This window comes from Colletotrichum chrysophilum (assembly GCF_026319265.1).
Source record: "Colletotrichum chrysophilum strain AFK26 chromosome Unknown scaffold_125, whole genome shotgun sequence".
In the NCBI taxonomy this organism is placed as follows: Eukaryota; Fungi; Ascomycota; class Sordariomycetes; order Glomerellales; family Glomerellaceae; genus Colletotrichum; species Colletotrichum chrysophilum.
In genome coordinates, this window is record NW_026517412.1 from 12008 (window position 1) to 29455 (window position 17448).

A 17448-nucleotide genomic window follows, 5' to 3' on the forward strand; every position below is an offset into this window, starting at 1 on the left:
GTCAGAAGTGGACTTGAAGCAGAAAAAACAAAAAGTCCCTATCTCAATTGAAATACACAATATTTATCTATTAGAATTGTCTCATGGTCTTCGGCGATCAGTAATTATGAATTCAACACAGCCTTCATATCTCCAACCGTCCTATGCCTGCCACCGACCAGCATCTGAAGAATGCGACAGTAGGCCTCCGCTAACGTGTTCAGCGTCTGCTTCGAAAAAAGAGACTCGTAGTAAGTCAAGGATGCATCGAGTTTAGAAGGTTCCTCGTTGAAAGCAAGGACTAAGAGTTGCTGTAAATCGGTGTTAGTCTCGGGCCACTCGTGTAAATCACTCCGATGGCTTACCTCGTGCGGATCCTGCTTCCAGACGGACTTGAAATTAACATCTGTATCACCTCCGGAATACTTCACTTTTCTGTAGTTGACAAGAGTATTGAAGAGTCCAGTCTTTTGGCAACCGAGCTGTCGCTCCACTTCCGTCAGATCGAAGATCTTGTGCCTCAAACTGAGGATGCTGTCCTCTTGAAACGCGCGCAAAGCGTCCACCAGGACGGTTGAGTCTTTGACGGCTGCCCGGGCTATCATAAGCGACAACATTGGGCCTACGATGTCGTCGGCATGAGGCAGGTCAATGTCGCGATCCGACACAAGGTGGCCGAAGCAAATGGTTGCATGGCCCGTGTACACGTGCAGGACCATCGCCCATGTGAATTGCAACAGATTAGACAGCGTGATACCAGCTTCGCGGAGGAAATACCGCATCTCGTCCGTGATGTCCAGAGAGAAGTTGACGGCACCCATGGAGTGATGGTCGCTGCCGTTTACCATGGACTCCGACGGAACCATGTACGGCTTCACATCCTTCAACTTATTGACCCAAAACTGGTTGCTGGCAGGAATGTCTCGGGTCTGTGAGAGCTGCTGAACGTAGCTTCCAAACCCGGCGGGCAGCGTTGCAGGTGCAGGTGTTTGTCCCCGGTAAAAGCTTGCAAAGTCCGCAAAGACGTGATCCAAGCTGACGTGGTCTATGACGATGTGGCCCATGACGAGGTGAACATAGACTTGCTGGTCCAGAGTCATCAAGATCCGAACAGACAACGGTGGGGCGTTGTTCTTGAAGAGAGACATCCGGGTAGCGTTGAGGTGACCTTGGCTCTGGGTGATGGCATCTGCTTCAGACATTGCTGAGAGGGTTGCGATGTCGGCCTTGTGCCTCTTCAAGACTTTCTGAATGACTTTGCCTGCTGCCTGGTCGGGGATGAAGACGGTTCTCAGAATGGCATGGCGGTCTACTGTCTGTTGCCAGGCTTGGAACAACCGGTTGAGGTTTACAGCGGCACCATCATCGATGCCCTTCAGTAGGACAAGGCTGTTGAAGAGGTATGGTTTCTGGGGCTTCTTGACGAAGGCCCGGTACATTCGCTCTTGAAACGGCGTGCAGGGGACGACAGCTTCGACATTGCCGTCTCTGGCGGAGAGATACTTGACGAATGGTGAGTGATGGATCGGCTCTTCGGGTGATCTAGGAGGCGTGGGCATTATCGGCATGAAGGGTTCTCTCGGGGTAGTTGGCGCAGATACGGATGTGATGGTTCGAGTGGCAACGGGCGAGGCGGCCGAGGTGTTGGCCCGAGACATTGGTGGCCGAGCCGTCACGATGACGTCTGGAACAGGCTTTGGAGTCGCGATAAGTGCAAGTTGCTTCACTGTTGGGTTGGCAAGGACGTCTTGGGTCGTAACGTGGAGGCCAGCAGTTTTGCAAAGACGCATCACTTGCATCGCTATGTGTCTTGTTAGCCTCGGATTCGATGATTATGCGGAGAACTCACCGTAGATGGAGTCACCTCCCAGTCTGAAAAATGACTGGTCAAGCGCTATGCGGTCTTGAATTGTTAGCTTCGCGTCTTTCAGTGGTGATATTATGAACTCACCAGGATCCATGCCCAAGACCTCTCCCCAAATCTTTCGGATGGTTTCCTCAATCTCAGACCCATGCTGAGTCTCAGCGCCGGCGTGTTGGCTTAGCTCGAGAACCGACTGGAGGACTGCTTTGTCAAGACCTTCCACCCAATTCGTGACACGCTGGCGATCCAGCTTAAGTGACAATTGCACCGGCAGACTCTGCACGATGAGCCATGTTTCCGGTATCATGTAGTGGGGCAGATCCTTCTCCAGCATAGACGTGATGTCGTCCAACGTTTGGCTCACTCTCTTGCGACCCTCGTCACCTAAAGCTTCCTTGTTGACCGTCTTGAGAGCCTGGACACCGTAATTGCCTGTATCGAGCCCCGCAGAAAGAGCAGTCAAGCTCGCGACCGCAACGAGTCGGCCCTTCAGAAGACCAACCTTGGGCATAAACACCATGCTGTGTTGAATGACACCGGAAAGCTTATTGAGGTGATGCTGAATCTCACCCAACTCCACACGCTGACCACGGATTTTGACTTGAGAATGATCCTTGCGTCGCTGGATGAGAAGACTACCATCTTCGGCAAACCTGACGAGATCACCCGTCTTGTACATTTTCCTCTCAGGCGGGCTGCTGCCAAAGATTGACTCAGCCTGAACAGCCCATGAAGGAGGGTCGATGAAGGCAGCGTCGGTCTTGGCATCGTCGTTGAGGTAGCCCTTTCCTACGATCGGTCCGTCGAGGAGCAACTCGCCCACCGCACCGACGGGCATCAAGATCTCTTGGTTGTCGGGGTGCACAATCCATCCTCGGCAACCGATGGGGAAACCAATGTTCGTGGCGTCCGTCTCAGGCGTGAAGCGAAGACCTACGGTGCTGGTGACCGAACACTCAGTCGGGCCGTAACTTGGCCGCATGTGTATCTTGTCTGCCCATCGAGCCACCAGATCTTGACCCATGGGTTCGGCGTGCACGGTGATGAACTTGACCGACTTCAGGTCATATGGGTCCAGAGTTCGAAGGAAGGAGGGAGTAAAAGCGGCCCAGTTGACCTTCTTTCGTTCCACGAAGCCGGGAATGTCAGTCATGCGTTCCTTTTCGGATGGGATGCAGATGCAACCGCCCGCAACCAGCACAGTGAAGATCTCCTCGAGCGATGCGTCGAAGCAGTAGTTGGTGAACTGGAGGACGCGAGAGTTGGCCCGGATCTGGAGCCATGATCTGTTTGCTACCACAGCTGAACAGAATGACTTGTGCTGAATCACCACTCCTTTGGGTGTGCCCGTCGTTCCTGATGTGAAGATGATGTAGAGGGTGTTGAAGGGCTCCGCAGAAGCAGAGACGACATCGTTCACGTTCGGTGTCGGCAGTCCCACGACTGACGGTTTGTTCACAATTAGGATTGTGTCAACCTGAGACACGAAGTTCTCGTATTGCTCCAATGAAGCCAGCCCAATTCGTGCCTTGGTCTGCTTGATGACGAACTCAGTCCTCTTCGGCGCGCCCTTGGGATCGATGTGAACGAATGCTGCGCCAGCCTTGGCGACGGCGAGCATGGAAACAACTGCCCACATGGACTTCTCGAAGCACAGAACAACCACCTCATCTGGTTTGGCCCCGATGGCTTGTAGCTGAGCGGCGAGTTTCGTGGACAAGAGGTCCAGCTGCGCGTAGGTGAGATCGCCGTCCCAGGAGGAGATGGCAGGTTTTGCAGGCTGGCGAAGTGTTGTCTCTGAGATCATTTCGTGGATGCAGCGCTTGCTGGTTTCGAGTTCAACGGAGTTCCATTCCTGCAGCTGGTCCCTATCCATGTCGGTGGCGAGGCAGAGCTCGCTGATGCTGACGTCTGGATCTCGGATCATCATCTGCACGGCGGCAATGTAGACCGATAGCAGACGTTGTGCTTGAGTCTCGGAGAGGAAATGGTGCGGATACTCGAGCGTGACCTCAAGATGGTCTTGATCATGGGTTATGCAGACGGCGAGATCGTATTCGCTCGTGTCGTGGGCGTACAGCAGCTCTGTTGTGACGCTTGAGGAAGGAGACGCCGCGCTGGTCTTCTGGAAGTTGAGAATGGTGTTGAACATGTCGTCGCCGGTTCTCTTCACAGAATGCTGGATACGAGCCAGGGAAATTGTTTGCCGAGACATATGCGCAATGCCGTCTTCCCACATGGCTTTGATAGCGTCAGAAACCTTTGTCGTCGGAGTGAGGTGAGACCTCACAGGCACGATGCTGGCCATAGGTCCTATAATCTCCTGAGCTCCCACAATTGGCGCATCCCGGCCATGCGAAAGTAGCCCAAAGACTACGTCGTCAGAGTTCAGATACGTGGATAAGACCACGCTCCAGGCCGTTTGGAAGATAATCGGGAGAGTCACGTCCAGTGACCGGCAAGCCTTCTCCAGAGAGGCCGTGTTCGGGAAGGCGGATGATGTGCGAGCGAACTCCATGTGCTGGCCGGAGGTAACCTTTGCGTGGGAAAGCTTTGGAAATTGGCAGCTAGTAGCACCATCTAGATAACGTGTCCAGTAGCTGATGATGTCAGCCATGTTCTGCTCCGAGGTGTACTTGATGTAGTTCGAGTACGGGCATGCATCGCCTCTCGGTCGGCATTCGTATGCGTCCAGGAAATTCCGGATCAGAAGCCTCGACGTCGTGCCATCGGTGATGATGTGGTTCTTGTCCAGGAAGCAGTAGACCGAGCCATCTTTAGCTGAGTAGATCCGCAACTTGTGTAGGATCTTGCCACTGAGAGGGGACGGCCCACGTGAAGTGGACTGTTTCTCCCAGAGCTCCTGCAGGTCTTCTTCATCCTCGAGTCTCAAAATCTCAATCTCAGGCGCCACAGCTTTCACAACAACCTGCAGGAAACCTCCGTCGTCCTCTTCCAGGAACACGGTACGCAGGATGGGATGGGCTGCGACAACCTGTTTCCAGGCCGTATAGAGCTTCTCGGGCTGTATGGGGTCGTCTCCAGATAGCTTGAAGAGAAAATGTTGGCTGTAGACATTGCTGGGTTTCTTCAACTGGGAAAGCATGAGACTGTCTTGAATCGGGGAGCAAGGATAAACAGCTTCAATCTGGCTTGGTTGGAGGCGGAGTTTGGACTTTGCCAAGCCCATGACAGACATGAGTCTCTTTGAGTTGAGGCCAACTGAAGGAGGAAGGTTTTCGATGGGCGAATCGGGAAGGTCTTGAGTCGCCAGTCTATTGGTGACCTGCTCGAAGCTCTGCTCAAGCTGAGAAACCCAATCTTTGAGCTGATCTTGGTGGTTCATCTGAGAGTTCCACTCCACCTCGATCGACAACTGTTCGTCCTTCATCACCGCAAGGATAGAGATGAGGGAGTATCTCGTCGAATCGGCGCGCTGTTGACGTCTCAGTTCTGACAGTCTTGATTGGAGGCCATCATCGCATCTGTTGAAAAGTGAAGCTTGTCTCTCAAACTGTTGGAAGGCGCCGAGGTAGTTCAGAGTGATTTCCATCGGCCAGTGGCGGTGCTTGAACGCATCGATACCCTCGCTGTTGAGGAACCGTGACATGAAATATGGCAGCCCACTCAACGGAGTGTTAGCGCGGAGCTCGCGGACACTGTTCAGCGTCGCTAGACTATCATCGTGATGCTGAACGAGGACAGGTAAGAACGTCGTGAACCAACCCACGGTTTCCCATGGATTCATATCGTGAGAGAATGTCTCTCGGCCGTGTCCTTCAATGAAGACCGCGGGGGAGCGTCCGAACGTTTCGTAAAATGACTCCCCGATGGCAGCGATCATGATATCCAAGGCCGCGAAGTTCGAGGTACCGCGCGCAGAGGACAGAGATTTCGTCAACTCCGGAGTCAGCGAGATTTTATGAGTGACGGTAGACTTGAAGGTGTTGCTCTTGTCGTCCATACTCCAGAATGCTAGGTCAGTTGAGGGTATCTTGTTCACGGATGGCAGGACCTCATCGATCTGCAGATCCGCGGCGTGTTGTTTCTGAGCATGACACCATGATTGGAATGTTGTAGCCTCCGCCTCTATCTGGCCGCCGAAGAGAAGGAAGTTCTCTAGCTCGCGGAAGAGGGTTCGCCAAGACACAGTGTCGACAACAAGATGGTGGATCGTGATGGAAAGTAGCGTTTGTCGTCTCGACTCGAAGAAGTCGATTCCTACTAAAGGCCCAGAGGCAATGTTGAGCGATCGCTTGGACTCGCTGATGCATCCAACGACATAGTCGAGTTGATCTCGGCTGTGGAACCTCGCCCGGCAATTCTGGTGCAATTCCGAGTTCGTGGTCCTCTGAGCCCATTCGCCGTTGTGGCAGTCGAATCGGGCGCGAAGCATAGGGTGGGCTTCTATGAGAGACTCGAAAGCACTAAGCAGAGTTTCTTGGTCGACCTTCTTTGTCACCTGCACAACCATGGTCTGCTGATCCAGGCTGTCTCCGGTGGGCGAGGCCTGGAAGTGAAGCTGCTGGATAGGCGAGAGGGGAAACGGCTCTCCGGCCGCTGGCTCAACTGCTGATTCTGAAGCGGCAACGGGCTTATGATTGTCCTGCGTGATTCGAGAAGTCGATTTGGCCAGACGCTCAATAGATCGGGATCGTAGAACGTCAGCGGCCGATACATTGAGGCCTTTCTGTCTCGCCATGCTGCTGACCGTCATTGCAGATATCGAATCACCCCCTGAAATGATGTTAGTGACGCATTACATCAAGCCTATCTGAAGACTTACCGAGGTAGTAGAAGGAACTGTTCCACCGGATCTCTTCCTCGGGCGCGTTTAATACTTCGCTCCAGATACTTCTCAATAGCAACTCTGTCTCGTTTCCTGGGCGCTCAGAGTTCTCATCTTGCAACCGGGACAGGAAGCTGGTATACTGGTCCTGAGTGAGATGCTCGAGGTACTTATTCAATCGTTTCCGATCAATTTTCCCAGAGGAGTTCCCCGGCATGGACTTCAAGACGATCCACAGTTCCGGACTCATGTAGGGTGGAATTCTGTCGAGGAGGAAGTCTCTGATTTGACTGATGTGCTCTGACCAAGAACCACTCAAAGTCTCAATCGGTGTCGACAGCGTCATAATCGCAGAGTGTGTCGTCGTGCTAGCTTCAGCCAAAGTCACGAACGCGACTAGCCTTTTAGCACATGGCCCTGCCTTGGGAACAAGAGCGAGACAATGCTGGACACTTGGCTCTAGCACCAGCTGTTGTTCAATCTCACCGAGCTCCATTCGTTGGCCCCTGAGCTTGACCTGGCCGTCCCGACGTCCTACGAAGTGAAGCTTTCCGTCAGAGTCATACTTGACGAGATCTCCAGTCCGGTAGAGCCGTTTCTCAGGTGCCCACGTAAGACCAGTCACGAACGCCTCATCCGTCAGTTCTGGACTGTCTAAGTAGCCTCGGGCCAGAATTGGACCCTCCATGAGCAGCTCTCCTACAGCCCCAACGGCTTGTAGAACATTGGGGTCTTCCTGTCGCACAACCCATGCAGAACATCCCGGAACTGGGGTGCCGATGTTCGTTGGATCACCGTCAGCGGACATTTCTGCTCCGATGGTGCTGGTCACACAACATTCGGATGGTCCGTAGACTTGTATCAGCTTCGTCTGGCCTGGGTTCGCCCAAGTCTGGACGTTCTTCCCCGACATGGCCTCGCCTCCGAGAACCATGGTCTTCATTGTTGGCATGAGACTCGGGCTCAGCATTTCAGCGAAGGAGGGAGTCAGATGAGCCCAGTTTGCTTTCGATTTCGTCGCGAAAGCCGCCAAGTCAGGGATACTCAGTCGTGCGCTTTCGAACGGGACGCAGAGGCAAGCACCCTGCGCGAACGTCGTGAGGTGATCTTCCATGCTGGTATCGAATCCGTACGAGGCAAATTGAAGGACACGAGATGCGGAATCAATCTGAATGCCCTTGCTGTGGGCTCGGGCAGCATAAGAATACGATCCGTGCTCGATGACAACACCTTTTGGAGTTCCGGTAGACCCTGACGTGAAGATCACATAGGCTGGGTCCTTGGGGGTGACGGTCGGAAGAGGCGGTACGGTCTTTGCCGAAGCAATAGCTGACAGTTGCTCTTCGTCTAGTTCCAAGACATTGCGGGCTGAGGAGGCCAAGTCTGAAGCTTGTTGTGGTGAGCAGATGATCAGTCCATGATCTTCCGAGATTCCTAGCTGTTTGAGAATCTCCTGGATTCTCGCAGGAGGGTTAGATAAGTCTAGTGGGACGAATGCGTTTCCACTCTTCATCACGGCTAAGAGAGCCACAGAGTACCACCTTGACTTCTGAAAGCAGAGAGGGACGTATGACCCAGGGCCTATGCCAAGATTTGTGATGTAGCTGGCGACATGAGTCGCTGCGGCGTCGAGTTCTTGGTAAGTCATCTCGCCATCCCACGCACAGATCGCAGGCGCATCAGGCTGGGAACGAGCTCTCTCCTCTATGAGGCGATGAACACAGGTTGGCGACAATTCCGGAAGTGAGTTTTGGTGGTTCCATTCTGTGATGTCTCGCAAGCCTTGTGGGCTGATCGCCGCGGTGGACCGGACGGAGGTATCCGGCTCACTTGCCTCAACGAGACTCTTGAGAATGGCAGAAAATGTGTGAGAAACACCCTTCGCCATTGCTGAGGACAAAGTGCCTGTTGAGTAGGCTAGCCGTACGCGGATGTCGGAATCGGAATAGACAACCTTCAGGACGATGTCGAAGTCCGACGCATTATGTGATGCGACTAGCTTGAACATGTTGCTAGTCTCATTGCTCAAGGTGGGGGAGTAGTAGGAGGTCATTATCGTGTTGAATAGCTTGCTCTCGTTCGTGCCCAGAATTCGCTGTACTTTGCCAATGGAGAAGCATTGATGTGGAAGAGAGTGAACAAAATCGTGTCTGATCTCACCCAAGAGGTCGCTGAGAGACTTGCTCGTCATATCGCGCACTCGACAGACTAACAAGTTCATCATGGGCCCAACGATCTCAGAGACTCCGAGTATAGGTAAACTGCGTCCAGAAGAGAGGTAGCCGAAGCACACGTTGGAGTCGCCGGTGTATGTGTGGAGAACGAGAGCCCAAACGGCCTGCAGCGTGTTCGATACTGTTGCGTTGAAATTGCGGCAGAAGTTCCGCAGCTGCTCAAGTGAGGTGTCCAGACACATCTCCAGGACCTCAAAAGACCCACCATCTCCCTTCATGTTGTCGTTCATGGTTGGGAAGTAACATGGCTCTGCTCCGTCGAGATAGTCGATCCAGTAATCCAGTGCGCCGTCCTCATCCACTTGATTCCGTAGATGGTCGATATACTTTCCGTAGCCTGTGGCAGGCCCGAGACTTGGAACTCCTCTCAAGCCCTTCACGAGCTCTTCGACGATAATCATGAGAGAGCTGCCATCCACGGTCAGATGATTAAGATCCACCTGAAAGAAGACTCTTCCGTGATGTTGCTTTTTTAAGCTGGCGTAGATAATGATTTGATGTTGATCGTCCCCATTTTCTCCGTCATCAATTGCACCGTCGTGGAATTTTCGATGCACTTCCGATTCCTCATCGTAGTGACTGATCTTCACCTGCCCCGGCTTGTTCTTGAGTACAACTGCGTCAAGTAGGCGGCCTGACGTGGGGTCCGCAGTCTCGATGTAAACTGTCCGAAGAGTTTGGTGTCGTTGAACGATGTCGTTCCAAGCGCCCTTGAACCTATCAAAGTCAAACGCGGAGTCTGCTTCGAATAATCCGCGTGACCGGTAAAGCCGCTTGGAGCTCATCTTCTGGCCGATGTACATGTTCTCCTGCATAGGACTGCAGGGGTAGATGTCCTCGACGTCATCTAGGCTCACACCGTACTTTGCCTTCAGTTCATCGAACACCTTGGTGAAGTCGTACTCTGAAGGCATCAGGTGGTACGTCTCGTCTCTATCAGAGCCTTCTCTGCTTGAAGATCCGGCTTCATCTCCCTCCGCAGCCTTCTCTGCATAGGCTGCTACATCGACTAATGGCTTGTGGAGAAGATCTTGGAAGCGCACTGCGAGCCCCTGTTCTGTGCATTTCTGGAATAGAGTCACGGCTCTAAAAGAATCGCCTGTACATGTCATCAGTGATCGAAGTGATACGGGAAGACGATATTGTGATGCTCACCGCCAAGAGAAACAAATGATGAGCCCTCGTCAATATCCTCGACTGAAATGGAAAGGACGGTGGAGCAGAGGGCTTTCAGCCGTTGCATAGCTCCCTCGCTCCCGTTACTGGAAGCCGCTCCGTTCATAATGAACAACTACTATTATCCGCTTGTAATCAGAAATGAATATGAAAAATCTAGTCGCAATGGCGATGCAGGCGGTCCACTCTGAACGAGGAATGAATATGCAACGGTCCAGATTACAAAAAGGCCGAGTCAGGTATCAGAAAAGTGACGTTGGATGAGCAGCAGGCTGTATCTGAACTGTCAAAACTGCTTGTGGCGATTGCGTCCCAGGGCAGTCCCAGGTAGACCATGTGATTTCCAGCGGCCAACAATTGGCTTTGGAAACCTTTTCGTGCAAGAGTCGGCGAAACGGCGCGTACCCCGTTCCGACATGCCTGTGATGCCGCGTCCAGAATGAGCCACATACACTCCAGCGATCACGTCTCGGACCGAAGTCTAACTCTAATGCCGACCACACCAACCAGCCTGCGAAACCTCTTAACAGAGGCAAATCCCCCAAAACTTCAGCTCGCTTGGAAACGAACATCAGATCTTACTGGCATTGTTGACACATCTGTTAGGGAATGTCAGTGCGCATGACACCTACATTGCCGCCGATGTAGACATGCAACCGCCAAGACTCTCGTCTGATGTGGCAGACGACACACGAATACTACGAGCCAATCGTATCGACCATTTCGCTTCGAAATCATGAAAATCAGGAGGATCATTGGATTCCTACGTGATGCGTTGGGGAGGATCTTTGGCCATAGCTAGATTCAAGCTTCCTGTTCCCGTTGCCCAGCCGGCTGGCTGCAATCATAGCCAACTCAGTTTCCCACGGACCTCAATGTCTTGACAACTTAATTAAAAGGCGAGGAACCAGGCCCGATTGGTTCATGATACAAAGAACCGTTTAAATATTCAACGGCGCCGTGCCAGTTGGATGGAACACGCGTCTCCATGGCTGACTGGGAGCCATGCTGGCGGGCTGTTCCACTTGAGACGGCAAGGCGAGGCATCATTCAAACAAGTTTCTGGATGTTTGGTCTCTACATCCAGTCCTGTCCAATGAAATTCAAAAGTCATGGTGTGGCCAACCACGTGTCGTAGTCCGGAACTGGCACATTTTGGCAACCCAAGCGAAGATATTCTCGCCGCCAAGACCTGCGTAGTATCATCACCACGCACGCTTAGCAATTCGCGAGAACTAGGGAGCTGAAATAAGCCCAATGTTTCTCTCGACTTTTGGCTTCTGGTGTTTACTTTAGCATTTCGGTTCATCGGTGGTGGTGTTCATTAATCTTGAAGATTAGTTTCGTTGATTGCCGAACGATGACGTGCTGCTCAAGATTGCACCCTGCGTGCTGTTTCCGGTTTGAATGAAAGCCGAAAGGTCCTTGCATATGATGCAATCATGCAATCGCTGGAGCCTGCCAGCCAAAAACAAGCGGAACAAGTCCCCACCGCGCCGTCCACTGCTCCGGGACAAATGTCAAGACCGAACGGCTTTTGTTGTTGCCGTGGATCGGCTGCGGAGGGCGAAAAGTCGGCCGGCTGCGGGGACCGGCGGAGAGAACTTCACTGAAGCCGACACCGAGCATTTTCATCACAACTTCTGCCAGAGTTCACACAGAAACCAAGCGGCTTACTCCCCGCCAATTCAGACTTTGCCGGGGATGTTATTAGCGTTACAGCGGTCGGACGGCTAAGGCGACCGTGCTTGGTCTGAAATTCCGTTGCTTTGATGTAGTGCTGATCACAGGCAGGAAACTGCATCATTATCTGCAAGTTTTGGGGAACGGCGGTGGGGAAATTGAAGAAACCTCAGCGACCATACCTGCTCCAACAAATAGCCCCGTCTGATTAGAGTTGACAGGGCAGTAAACAAGTTTGGTATCCTCAATTGCGCTGAAGTTTGACGAGAAGGATAAGCAAACTGGGCCACAGGAAGAACTTTCGAACAAGAATGAAAGCAGAATATGACCAGATTGGGACACTCGTACATGTATTGTGTGTAGGCACCACCGAAAGCTCCGGCTGGTGGCGCCTTGACTCTGCTCAGCCAGGGCCCGCATTGCAGGTGCGGGATGGATATGCAGTGAGCCGGCAGCAGAGCCAAGTGCCTTCAGGTGTTCAAAAATAGGTCACAACAGGCGGCAGCAACGGTATTTGGCTGCCTGCCAGCCCCTGTAAGCCAAGCCACCCTCGAGGGAACTGGTGATCCTTTAGCCTAGGGCTGAACATGTCAATGGTCGCTCTTCACCAACGTTCACTCTTGATGATCAGCTGATGAGATGAATAGAGACCGCGATGTTCGGGAACCGTCTGCATCAGTAATGGATGTGCAGTGCCTCCTACAGATCCTTGGGCCGGCGCATTCGTCCTCCGGCTGCAACCTCCGCACCGGTGCGGACTATGACTCCATTTGACTTCGAATTCTTCGCATGATTCGCCCGTTTTGTCCGTACGTGTCGGTGCAAATGACCGCGGTGATGTTGAGCTTCTGCTCACTACATTGGTCACAAGCAAGATCGATCATCAACTCTAATTTTCTGACTTAATGGCCCGACAGAATTCACAGACGATTCGGTAGACTTTCCAGAAGGCTCTTAGAATAGCCTACGTCCAGTCTTTGCCCACTCACAATAAAATTCAATTCGAGAGTTCGGACGAGATGATGGGCACTTTCGTCTTACTGCGATCACGGTCCTACAATCTGGAATCGTATGTCAACAGCGTCGACTGAGCCTCACTCACATCATCACAGGCCTGGTGATTCTGCAATGGATGCCGTATACGGTAGCTCGAATACAGTACATGTTCAGGTTGACAATAGCGGGCTGCAGGGCATGCTTGAAAATGCTGACATCGGGGCTTTTACTTGCTCAACTGTGCCTCCCACCTGCAGGCTTTGATTGCGCCGATCCTGGAGGATCTCATCTCCACGTGTTAGCGCGCCACACCCCTGCAGCCCTGCTCTCCCTGTGTCGCTGTCCCTTGAAACGCGCCACGATCTCACCGCCAGGCGCGAAGCGGCATCGTACTTGTCTGCGTTCTCGGGGCTGTCGATTGCCTGACTTCACTGTGTTGAAGGGTTGAGATTTCAACAGCCTGACGAAGAGGGCTGTCATATCCATGAAGCCGACACCTCATCATGCGGCTCTCTTGGCACATGAACAAAGAGACACACGCTCACCGGCCAACGTCAGACCTTTCCATTCCCGCACTGAGCATCATGTTGAAGGGCCAAAACTCCCAAGTAAGCCGGGGCCGTTTACGAACCCCAAATCAACCCAATAGAAGCACAACAAGGCCGGGAGTGGAGGCTGAGATGGACGCCAGCTCACGGCACTAAACAGACTAGCACCGGCCCGGTAAGCTATTGGACCCTCCAAGCTGAGCCCACCCAAACTGTTCTGCCTGGCTAGTGCCGCCACACAGCCTCTTCCCGCCGCTGCGTTAAGGTTACTCCTCGCTTGTTGTCGCTCGCGATTTCCCCAGGCGCGGTTCATGGGGCTGGGTAAGCTTGGTGGAGAGTAAAGAAAGACACCAGCAGGATGGCACCGACACTAGAGAGCATGTCATGTCGGTCAGCATATTGGATTATAATAGTCAACAGAACTCCCGTCGTTCTAGTTCATGTTTGGTTCATCAGTCTGTGTCTTGGCTACAACACCGAAGAGTTATAACGGATACGAGAGCGCCATTGTTTTCTCTTTCTTTCTTCCATCATTTGATTTGACGAGACACAATAGAGTGTTCTCTTCGCACATTTTCATCATGCGGTCAACCTTCACTTGGGCGCTGGCCCTCGTCGGCACAGTTTCTGCCGCCAACCTCCACGCGGCTAACAAGGCCAATGCCAAACCGACAACTACCACAGCACCATCACAAGACGCTTGCGGTATCGTGAAGGCCGAGGCCGAATCAATACTTGCAGCGGCCCCCACCGCAACCGCTGCCTGGGTAAAACCGTCGCTAGCATACAACTGCCTGCATTCAGTACCCGTTGATAAAGAGAGAGACTTGGACCTTCTGAACTACCTCGAACCTTACCTTGAATTTCAAAGCACATTGGAACCTTTGTCACACCCACCTGAGGGATACCTAATTCCTGGAGTTGATGTCCTAAGCGGTATTGGACAAATTCGTGCCAAGTTGAGCAAGGATCAATACAAGAGCCAGTTGGACTTTGCATTAGAACTCAAATACCTGGTAAGACCAACCTTATTCTATCGACTGACATAATTATTTACAACGGATCAGTTCTTCCAAGCATCCGACGGCCACTTCACCTATAACCCAGCTATCCTCAGTATCTTCGGCTTTACCAGCTTGAATGGGGTAGTATCGGTCGCAGACGAAGTAACAGGAATTCCAAGAGTCTATCTCCGAAGCGATTTCGAGAAGTCAGTCGCCAACGACACCGATGTCTACGATATCGAAAGCATTGACGGCACTCCTATCTGCGAGTTCATCGAAGCCCAGGCTACCCGGCAGCTGACCCAGGATCCCGATGCCAAGTACAACAAAATGTTTACGAACCCAGCGCAGTTTGCTAGGGGGTCAACTGCGGGCTTCACTGTCCGTCTCCCTGGCGACTGCCCTGATGAGGAAATTATCAAGTTCACGAACGATACAACTTATACGAACGAACTCTACGCCAAGGTCTCCAGGACAACGCTTGAATGGCTCGACACTGCCGAGAAGCTTCACAACCACTTCGAAGTCCCGGCTACAACCACTTCAGCGGCAGCCAGCACGACAGCCCCTTCAAAATCAACATCTGCGGCCAGCTCTACCCCCAGCCCGACCTCCCTCCGAGGCTACCCAAAGCCAGTAGCTTTCCACAAGCATGAGTGGATATCGGGTTACTTCATGGAAGGCAAAGGTTATGAGGATACCGCTGTTCTTGCTGTTCTGGGGTTCACCCCATGGACTATCTCCAAGCCGAACGGCACATTCGAGATTCTAGAGGCTTTCCGTACGGTCGCCGAGTTCCTGGAAAAGGCTAAGGACGCCGGGAAGAAGAAACTCATCATCGATGTTCAGGGGAACGGTGGTGGCTTCGTCGCCGCAGGATTCCAACTTTACAACCAACTCTTCCCCAAGACCACCGACATCTGGGATGGTAGCCGTATCCGTGCCACCGAGGCCTTCAATGCAATTGGCATTACCGCCTGGGATTCCTCGCCTGATGTCTTGGATATCTTCGTTGGAACATACCTCGATGAGAATCAAAAGCCGTACAAGGACTGGGAAGAACTATTCGGGCCTGAGGTCGTCGCTGGCCAGAATACCACCAAGCTACTTCGTTACAACCAGACGGAGTTGTCCTACACGAAGACCAAGGGAGATCCGCTTTTCGCCCCTGAGAATATCGTTATCGTAACCGACGGTGGCTGTGCATCGACTTGCACGATTTTCACTGGTCTGATGGTCCGGGAACAGGGCGTCCGCACGATTGCCCTCGGCGGTCGTCCCATGGAGACAGCCATGCAAGCAGTCGGTGGCGTTGAGGGTGCTCAGGTTCTGCAGTTCACTGACCTGAGACAAACAATCATGCAGGTCAGTCGTGATGCCGTCAAGACCAACAACACGAAGTATCTCAAGGAGGCATTCGACGTTCTGCCCGATATCGGCGAGCCTCCTCTCCTCCCGCCCCTAGCCAGCTCTGGTAGCTTCAACTACCGCAACGCCTATGCCCGCGAGAACGCCCACGGTGAGCCCGAGCAGTTCATATACGAAGCAGCCAACTGCCGCCTCTTCTATACGGAGAAGATGATCGTGGACCCCGTTGCTGTTTGGACTGCCAGCTATGATGCCACCTGGAACAAGGGCAAGTGCGTTGCCAGATCGACCGTCAACACGGATGACACCATTGGCGATAAAACCGTCGCATACAGCGCTGGTGTCAAGAGTAAGGCGTCGGCTTACGCCGGACCGGGTGCCCTGTCTTACAAAGGTGCCTACGAGGCTTCTCGGCCATACGTCCAGAAGAAGAAGGGTTCCCAGAAGCGAGCAGTTGAAGACGCCGACTTGAACCCTCCCGACGATTTTGAGTACGAGTTCAAGTACCGGATTGGTGACATCGAGGAGTACGTCCAGGAGAATGTTCCCGAGGACTGGGAATATGAGCAGAAGCACAGAATTGGTTTTGCCCAGGCAGTCGACTTTTGATAATATTCATGCGGTATATAGGAAGCATGGATGATGGATGATGGATGATTGGTTTATGGCAAATGTAACTGCTTTCATGTTTTGACAGATTACGCTTTCGCTGGCACTCCCCCGTATGACAGAGCATTAGACAATCACTGATACCCAATGAAGAATGTGTGTTCGGCATATGCCACCGGTACAGTTGCAGCTTAAATAAGTCAATTAATTTCGCCGTGGAGAATTCGATGTAAGCTCATGATTCCCTTGCAAAAGGTTTCTTTCGTGATACGACACTTCAAATAGTACCGTCTCCGTATTGTCGCATCTAGTGTTACTTCGGCTATGCCCACCGAACAATACTGTGCATCATCTTTTACCCGCTTTCTGCTTCTTTCAAGATGCCTAGGTTCAACTCAACAGTAATCTCGATTACCGTCATTAACCTTAGACTGACTCGGGCTCACCACACTAAGTGGGCTATGCAGATCTCCGCGGCTCCATAACACTACGGCTGTGCCGTGATATCAAACAATGCGTCAGTGCTTCAGGCGAGGCTCTTCAAGATGAGGCGGGAGTCGGGGCAATGCTAAATGATTCTGAAATAACTTGATAAACTGTATCAAACGTTGACTCTCTAGTGTGAGAACTAATGAATCAGGATGATTCCACATCCCTTTGGCCCGCGGCTATTGCGATCGCACTTTTAGACTGTACCGGCCATGCGGATACTCTGGTTAAAGTTCAGACAGAGGTGACCTTCAACTGTAACTATCACTTCTCCTAAAGGCGACTCCAAAAATACGGGTATTCGTCGAATACCACCTAATAGGCGCAATATTATTGCCAATCATTATGTAATGCAGCTTTACCGGTCAATTATTCACTCAACACCATTAATTCGTGCCTTCGTATCAATTTGCCCGGTAAACATGGTCAACGGTTCGAGAACACCCCTTGACACGTGGATTTGCCCACTTGTAATACTCCAGTCTCCCCAGACTATTCGGCGTTACTACCCTGCCCCCGATCTTCAAGCAACTCCAGATAAAGAGACAACGGTCCACAACCCCACAACGAGGGACACTGGAGGACACATGAATCGTGCTCTGCGTGTTTTCTCCTCGACCCCAGTTTCAGCGAGCAAAACTACTCAGGCTACCTATCAAAGAGTTGAAATAAGCTTTTTTCCCACTCGGCGGATTGATCCGAATTTGGT

General features: G+C 52.3%; 2 protein-coding genes across 2 annotated transcripts; one reads left to right on the forward strand and one right to left on the reverse strand.

The window, feature by feature from the left end:
- Positions 1 to 104: 104 nt before the first annotated feature.
- Positions 105 to 10148, reverse strand: COL26b_010932 (NRPS; the record flags this gene model as incomplete). The annotated part of the gene is made up of 5 exons (XM_053183616.1): positions 105 to 290; positions 345 to 1780; positions 1931 to 6580; positions 6630 to 9965; positions 10022 to 10148. 5 exons carry the CDS (start codon positions 10146 to 10148, stop codon positions 105 to 107), a joined length of 9735 nt encoding a protein of 3244 aa, XP_053032405.1.
- Positions 10149 to 13850: 3702 nt separating this feature from the next.
- COL26b_010933 (uncharacterized protein) lies at positions 13851 to 16250 on the forward strand (the record flags this gene model as incomplete). The annotated part of the gene is made up of 2 exons (XM_053183617.1): positions 13851 to 14285; positions 14337 to 16250. 2 exons carry the CDS (start codon positions 13851 to 13853, stop codon positions 16248 to 16250), a joined length of 2349 nt encoding a protein of 782 aa, XP_053032406.1.
- Between the last annotated feature and the right edge of the window lie 1198 nt (positions 16251 to 17448).